Genomic DNA, 7,932 nt, shown 5'->3' with positions numbered 1-7,932 from the left:
TTCTTAAATATTAAATAAAAGACACACGAGGGAGTTTGAACCAAATATAATAAACCTAAGAATGATTCTAAATAAGAGTAGATTTATGTTCTATGGTAATATATATGAGTATGTGATTCAAATTTGATAAGAAAATGAACTTAAAATAGAAGAGTAATTAAGGGTGAGTACTCGATTGAGTCGAGTTGAACCGAGTTAAAAAATGTAGAATTAATCGAGATGACATGTCATATTTTATCATTTAAATTTTATTTAATTTTTTTTATTAGAATTAAGTCAATTTTTCGAATAGAATCTAATTTTACTTACCCTTACTTATAAATGATATTGTTTTAATTTTGATTGAGATTAAGATTTATGTTTGATCTTGTACAATTTCTTTCCCCTCACTTGTAAAACAAAGAACTTTTTCAGAAAAAGAAAATTGGGGTTAGGTGGCTTAATTATCAGCTAAACCATAAAATAGAGGACTTAAACGGGAATATATATATAATGGGTAGAGATATCAGTTCATATCTCTCATGATCTTATATCATAAACCTGATGGAGCATTATAGGGAATCTTGACATCTTCGGCCCCATCTCAAGATCTCGCACCCTAACAAACGTATCCGTTGCTTTTGCCTGCACTCTTATTTGCGCAAAATCCCGTCTCCAATCCCTTTCCCAGACAAAGTTATTAATCAATACTTCCCTTCACGCTTGAAAGCAGTATGGATGAGATTTTCTTCCAGTTCTCCTCCAATTCCGACCCTCAAAACACAATCCCACAAGATGAGACTTTGGATTTTGTTCCCATGGGAGGCAGCAGTAGTAATATGGCAAGTAGAGGCCGGCAGAGAGAAAATAGTAACGACGGCGATAAGAAAAAGTCGATGCATAGGGATATTGAAAGGCAAAGAAGGCAAGAAATGTCCACCCTTTATGCTTCTCTCCGAACCCTTCTCCCTCTTGAGTACATCAAGGTAACCAGCTTGATGCATCTGCTTCTTTACTTCTTTTCTTCTTTAATAATTGAAGGAACTGCTCTCTGGTTTTGCATATACTTATGATATAGGTTTACTTTTCATGGGGTTTTCAGGGAAAGCGTGCAATATCAGATCATATGAATGAAGCAGTAAGCTATATAAAGGACCTGCAGAAGAGGATCGAGGAACTGAGTGCCAAGAGAGACGAGTTAAAGAAAGTATTGATCGATTCGAGTGGTTTTCGCCGAGGGACGAGCTCGGACGAGGCTTTCCCGAGCAGTGTCGCGGTTCGCCAATCTTTGGACGGTGTTGAAGTTGTGGTCAGCACCGGTGTTGTTGCTCAAGCTTTGACCCTCTCGAGGGTTCTACAACTACTGCTCGAGGAAGGACTTGATATTGTCAACAGTATCTCTACCAAGATTGATGGAGGACTGATTCACACCATAAAACTTGAGGTACGATTATTCATTGATTACTAGGTTAATTAGGGGTTTTTGCATGGGGTATCAGGCTGCTAATTTAACAACTGCAAATTCTTTATTTGGCTGTTGCAGGTTAGTGATCTGAGAGGCGTTGAAGTACCTTACCTGGAGCAGAAACTGAAAGAAGAAATTTCAACCTTGACTAAAACTACCTAGCTAATATTAAACCATGTCATCCTCTTTAATGGAGATTCCCACCCCCCCCCCCCAACCCCCCACACATCAGGATTTGAGTAAGATTGATCTTTTTTTCTCTACTTAGTATGATCCATATATACAATATATTTATCTGACACTTTTCCATCATCTTCTGCGAGGGTGTTTTTTGCTTTCAGATAAAGAAATCTTGTTCTACATTTGTATTGCACATTTATTTTTCCTGTTATCACATGTGTCAGTGGAGCTTAATGTGATGTTCTTATTATCATTAATATCTTCCCCTTTTTTTAAAGATAAGTGGCTTCCATGCATTTCAAGTTAATGAAAACCAGATTAACATCATCGCCAATCCCTTTTGTTTATGTCAAGTAGATTAGAACATAACCTGTTGATGTTAGGATTAGGATTTGATTTATTAGGTCGAACTGTTTTGATTTCCCTATAGGATCAATATTTACCAGCTTCTGTATACATATTCCAATGAAATTATGCAGTGAACTGTGGACGAATTTTATCATTCATTTATTGTTAATGAATACTGCAGGAGCTTTTTTAATCTATAGTTAAAGAAATTGCATTATTTTCACAGCTAACTTGCACTATCTTCATGTAGTTGATTGACAGAAGAAGAATTTCAAATATTTAAGATTTTGAGTCGTTTGTATAGAGTTCCATACAATATACAAATCCATTTCTGATATACAATAATAGTATTAGAAACATAGTTATGTCAAATTTCAGGGAAAAGAGTTTTGTACTGCTTGGGAAAGTCTTTAAATACTTTATACACTAAGATATTGCATCAAATGCAAACTTTTGTTACCTAAAAGAATTGTTTTATAGTATGTTTAGTACACTTCATTATATGCTTAAAGACCTTTCATTAATCTATTTCATTTTCTTTGCATTTATTGCTCAGCTTAGCCCTTATTGATAGCTTTCTTTGCTGATTAGCTTTGACTTACATTCATAGCCGGTGCCTTGTAATTTAGAGCTGTGGCTCATTAGCTACTCGCTTGTGCTATTCTTATATGAGGTTGGCAGCTAAGGAAAGAATAAGCGCAAGCAGCCATTTCAGAAAAGCAGATATTTATATTTTCTGCATTTAGCATGCATGTGACTGTTTGTGTGGGAAATGGCTTACATTGTGTTAAATAAGAATGAAAAAGAAAGACAATGATGAAATAGTTTTAACCTAATGACTGAGATAATGAATTGCATATGATTTGATGCATCTCAATTATTGAATACAATAGTAGGTTGCACACCTGAAAAGACCATTTAGTTTTTAAATTTTAGAGATACAATCAGGGATGAAGTCAGAATATTAGTTTAAGAGGGATGAAGTCAGAATATTAGTTTAAGAGGAACGAAGTAAAAGATATCAAAATAAACATAGGATGAACAACCATAAAGGAGATCTTGATGTTTAGATATGTGCCAAGGCTCCAAACCGAAGGGGGCCGAGTGCATACAGTCACTCCTTTGAAAATTTCAAATTAACATATATTTTAGATATTTCTTTGTATTTTCAATTAAAAATCTGTTTCCGCCCCCTAAAATTTTATAAGTTTGTTCTCTCCTAAAATTTTAGAAGTTCGTCCCTTAACATAAAATTTTGTATCTATCTCTGAAAGTATTAATACATAAAATTCATAAATATTCAGATTTTATGAATTTTACGTTGTTTATGTCATGCATGTGGAATCATGCCACTATAATATTCATGAGAAAAAAAAAGTTCCAATCCAAATCTTGTTGAGGATCTTTTAGTTAGTGCTACTCTAATTTGTTTTGAATTTAATTGTGTTATCGTATTTAAAATTTTTCAATAACAATGATGATAAATTCAATTAATAAAATAAAATCTATAATATATTTTAAGAGATTACACAATTACCTTAATTATATAAAATTATATTTATCTCATATAATTAAATATTAATTTAGTTAATATTATTGTTACTACAATAACTTCAAGATTAATACTTCAAATTAACTAAGATATACAATTGTCTCTAATTTGAGCTCTATGATAATGGATACTTTTGGAATCATATTAAAAAATTATTTCATCTTGTAATTTATTCAAAATTACACAAACTTTGATATAGTGCATAATTTATTGTGGAAAATTTGAACTGGTTTAATTTTACAAATAAAATTTAGATATTATTGAGGGTAAAGTACACAAATGGTCCTCCGACTATATTATATTATTTTGTTAAGTCTCTCATTATAGGGAGATGCTTTGTTGAGTCCGTCGACTATTAAAAGTTACAAAATGGTCACCCGACTATTCATTACGTTCCAAACTCATCATTTTTCATTAGAAAATTAACGGTTGTCTGAGATGGGCGTGAACTTTCTAACTGGAATATGATAATCATTTGAGATTATGAAAGTTAACGTCTAACTCATATTACCGTCAGTTTTTTAACGGAATAGGACGAGTTTGGAACATAATGAATAGTCGGGTGATCATTTTGTAACTTTTAATAGTCGACAGACTCAATAAAGCATCTCCCTATAGTCTGGGGGTCATTTTGTAGGTTTTAATAGTCGTGGACTCAAAAAAATAATATCTTATAGTCGATGGACCATTTATGTACTTTATCCTATTATTTAATTTTCACGAATTATTAATACGATTACTTAAGTCTAGTTATTGTATGCTAAAATAGTCGTATTTTCTTAACATAAAAATAATTTAGTTCATTTATTTTTCTAAATGTGTTGCAGTCTTTATAGGTTGAAAATTGTATATCATGCTTTTTTGACATTTTGTATGATAAAACTGAAACAAAATCATTTAATTCAACGTGAATATATAATTTTATTTCAATTAAGAGTTTCTTTCGAAATTTATTTATTTATTAATTTTACGGATCATTTTTAATTAAATAAAAAGATAATACATCTAAGGTAAGTATCAAGAATTAAACTCACAAAATAAAATAATATAAATATCTTTAACCACTCAATCAATTAATGAATCTTCGAATCACTCTCACTGTGTGAAACCTTTAAACAAGGAAGGAGAAAAGAAAACCATTTGATGGTTATATTACACACACGCATCACGTGGCAAAATGAATTTCTTTTCCTTCACTTGCCAAATCAACTTTACATAATATTACAGCTAAATGACAAACAAATATCTTTGAAGTTATTCATTAATATCAGCCGCCGTCAACGAAACAAGTGGAAATCTCTTTATCTTATTATTTCTACACCAAAAGGTTTATCATGCATGTACAAAAAAATGGTTGTCCCTTGTTCCCATATGTAATGGGGTAAGGGGGAGGTAAGATAGTAGGTTGCCCCCAACATTAGGTTGAGAGCAGCTTTCGTAGGAGACCTCCAAATTATGAAATACCCTCCATAAGACTCGATCCCACGACCTCAAGGTTAAGAAAACGATTTATCATGCATGTACAAACCGCACCCTTATTTATTTGGGTTTGATCACCAAACACAAATTAATTCTAAAAATAATAATATTTGTAGAATGAAAGCTGATCTCAGTCTAAATATATAAGAAAAAAAACTAAATTTAGAATAATATATGTTAGTGTAGTTTTTGTAAAAGGTAGGGTTTAGAACATATGATAATGGCAAAAGGTAGGGGAAGTTGCATGCATCCGGACCTAAACCCTGTGTTTGGCATCACCTTTAAAACTTCAATAATATAAAAAAATAAAGAACTGAAGGGTATGTTATTGCCTACTTTCCCCAATGGGGGGTCCCTAAGCTAGGGTTGTGCCCCGAGAATCTATGCAAATATAGGTTATTATAAATGAAAAAGGGAGAACAAAAAGATTTAGGCCCTAAACCACAGTTTATAAATTAACAGGATCCCGGATTTTATTCGAAATTGGGGGGGGGGGGGTAGTAGAGCACTAAGGGAACCCAGTTATTTGCCTTATTCGGTCTCCCTTTTATTAAGTTGCTTAATTATTATTTTAATGATGGCTTTTGAGATATAATTATTATTTTTGGGTGATGCATTTTTCAATTATAGGTTATTCTTTTCTTGAGTACTTTCTTTATTAAAAATTATAAAATAGTCTCCCGATTATAGGGTATTACTGTGTTCTCTCTTGACTATTAAAAGTTACAAAATGGTCACCCGACTATTCATATGTTCCAAACTCGTCATTTTTCGTTAAAAAATTGACGGTCATTTGAGTTTGACGTTAACTTACTTACTGGAATATGATAAAATCTGATATCAAAACCGTTTGATTGTATATTCGTTTAAGATTTTGAGATCAAATTTTATCATATCACAATCAGTATGTTGATGTCCAACTTAGACATCTGTCAATTTTTAATAGAAAAAGATGTGTTTGAAATGTATGAAAAATCAGATGACCAGTCAATGGACTCAACAAAGCATCACCCAATAGTCAGGAGACCGTTTTATAAATTTTAATAGTTGAGAGACTCAACAAATAATACCCTATAATCTGGGACCATTTATGTACTTTATCCATTATTCTTTTATGTTATACAATGATAACCACTAATTATAGTATAGTGGATGTGTTTAGAGAGTATAAAAGTATAGGAAACAGCTAAGCTAATCTTTGTACTTTTCATTTTTAAGAATATTTGTGAACCATAACCTGGCTGTTCCAACATATTATACGGAATTCGTATCGTTGTTTAGATCTTTATCTTGATGCTGATTCCTTCCTCTGCCGTTGGAAGCCACTATTCATATATAGAATTGTCTTACAGCCAACTTTTAAAAAATTCAAAAATTAATTGACAAGTAATTATGTTAAAAAATACAACACAAAACATATAAAATGAATAAATTTTCCAATAAGCCCAACAAAAAGATTGGATAATCTGATTGAGATCCATCTTTAAATGAAGCCTTCCAAAGTCTAATTGAGATCCAGTCATTTTACCCACAAACCTGAAATAAACAAAATCTATATAGTCTCATATATTGAAGAGAATCTCCAAAAAAAATTGCTACCCTCCTGGTTATTAAGGCTTCGACTTGATAAATTCAGACCGGTCCAAGTCGTATGCCTGATTTTGGTGAATGAATCTCTCTGTAAAAAATTTTTGTATACAGAAAAACTTAAACTCGAGACATGTGTCCAACTCGAGACATGATTGATTTTGTCAATGTTTAATGCACATGCAAAACCAACATTCCTATGATACTTGGTAACACTCTACTAGGGCCAACTTTTTAAACATCAAACCATCAAATGTTTCATTTAACATTGCCAAAAAGGGCCCAACAAAAATGAGACAAATGGACATCAAGGGGTTTAAGTCTATTTTTAATTAAATTTAAACTATGTGCTCCACTAAGATTATAAAATACTTATGTAAATTCAATTCCTATTATTTGTAAAATAATTTGTTTTTTATAGTTTATTCCTATTTTATTCAATTTGATCCTTTAGTTGATATTTTTAATATTTTTTTCGCAATCTGTGTGTAGTGGCCAAAGTCCTTTTCCTTTGCTTTTTGCTTCTTCGATAGAGGATAAGATAAAACTTGGAAAGTTTGAGGGATTTTATGTAAGACTGGAGAGAATCGAATGTGACCTATAATTTATGTTGTGAACTCATATTTATTTTCCAATATCATAATTATTCTCACCTTTTAAAATAAAAATTAGTGAACCATAAAATTTTTAAAATCCAAAAATTCTAAGAATTATGATTTTTTAAAATATTTTTTTAATTTTGAATTTTTAAGTACTTTATAATTTTGTATGATTTTTTTTTCTTTTTAAAAGAACTTTAATTTTTTTCATGACACGTGAGATATTATAATTGGATTAAATCATTTTTTAATATTAATATAAATAGAGTAAAGTATAAAAGACAATGCTATGAATAGTAAATTGAAAAAAAAGAGTGGAACTAAAAGATTTTTTTATATAAACATGACGTAAATACAAGATAATATATATTCAGAGATTCTCAGTCGTTTAATAATGAAAGTTTGTATCCCTGTATACACAATATTCGAACACTAAACCTAAATGGATAATAACAAATTATTTAGTTACTAAAATCACTTGATTCGTGCATAGTGAAACTAAAAATTAAATTTTAAGAAAATCTTATGCGATGTGGGCATACATCATTTTCGTCTTACCTAACTAATAATTTCATAACAATTCTTTCTAATATCTAACATTATTCTTAAAAAAAACATTATTTCTTGTCTCTGCACCCAAATAGATTATTTAACATCAAAACCATAAATAGATTCTAATTAGAGATAGATCAAGGGGACGATTAAGAGTAATCGTCTTTTTAAAAGTTTTAAATTTTCATATA

The 7,932-nt window shown here is 30.9% G+C and overlaps 1 protein-coding gene across 2 annotated transcripts; it reads left to right on the top strand.

Moving 5' to 3' along the window:
• The first annotated feature begins 698 nt into the window (after positions 1 to 698).
• LOC120191746 (transcription factor bHLH36-like) lies at positions 699 to 1,643 on the top strand. Of its 2 annotated transcripts, none has more exons than XM_039194669.1 (3): positions 699 to 965; positions 1,082 to 1,423; positions 1,523 to 1,643. In XM_039194669.1, exons 1-3 carry the CDS (start codon positions 714 to 716, stop codon positions 1,604 to 1,606), a joined length of 678 nt encoding a protein of 225 aa, XP_039050600.1. In that variant the 5' UTR covers positions 699 to 713; the 3' UTR covers positions 1,607 to 1,643. The 2 variants fall into 2 exon arrangements, with proteins under 2 accessions (XP_039050600.1, XP_039050599.1); XM_039194668.1 differs by having other exon boundaries at positions 1,058 to 1,423.
• The last annotated feature ends 6,289 nt before the right edge of the window (positions 1,644 to 7,932 follow it).

Source organism: Hibiscus syriacus, unplaced genomic scaffold, assembly GCF_006381635.1.
Source record: "Hibiscus syriacus cultivar Baekdansim isolate YM2019G1 unplaced genomic scaffold, ASM638163v2 tig00116971_pilon, whole genome shotgun sequence".
Lineage (NCBI taxonomy): Eukaryota > Viridiplantae > Streptophyta > Magnoliopsida > Malvales > Malvaceae > Hibiscus > Hibiscus syriacus.
This window is presented reverse-complemented; position numbering and strand designations above follow the sequence as displayed.

Excerpts from the sequence above, each read along its gene's own strand:
- LOC120191746 (XM_039194668.1), top strand. The coding sequence starts at position 714 with ATGGATGAGATTTTCTTCCAGTTCTCCTCCAATTCCGACCCTCAAAAC. Across the intron at positions 966-1,057 it reads TCCCTCTTGAGTACATCAAG|GTTTACTTTTCATGGGGTTT; the intron begins GTAACCAGCTTG and ends CTTATGATATAG. Across the intron at positions 1,424-1,522 it reads TTCACACCATAAAACTTGAG|GTTAGTGATCTGAGAGGCGT; the intron begins GTACGATTATTC and ends TGGCTGTTGCAG.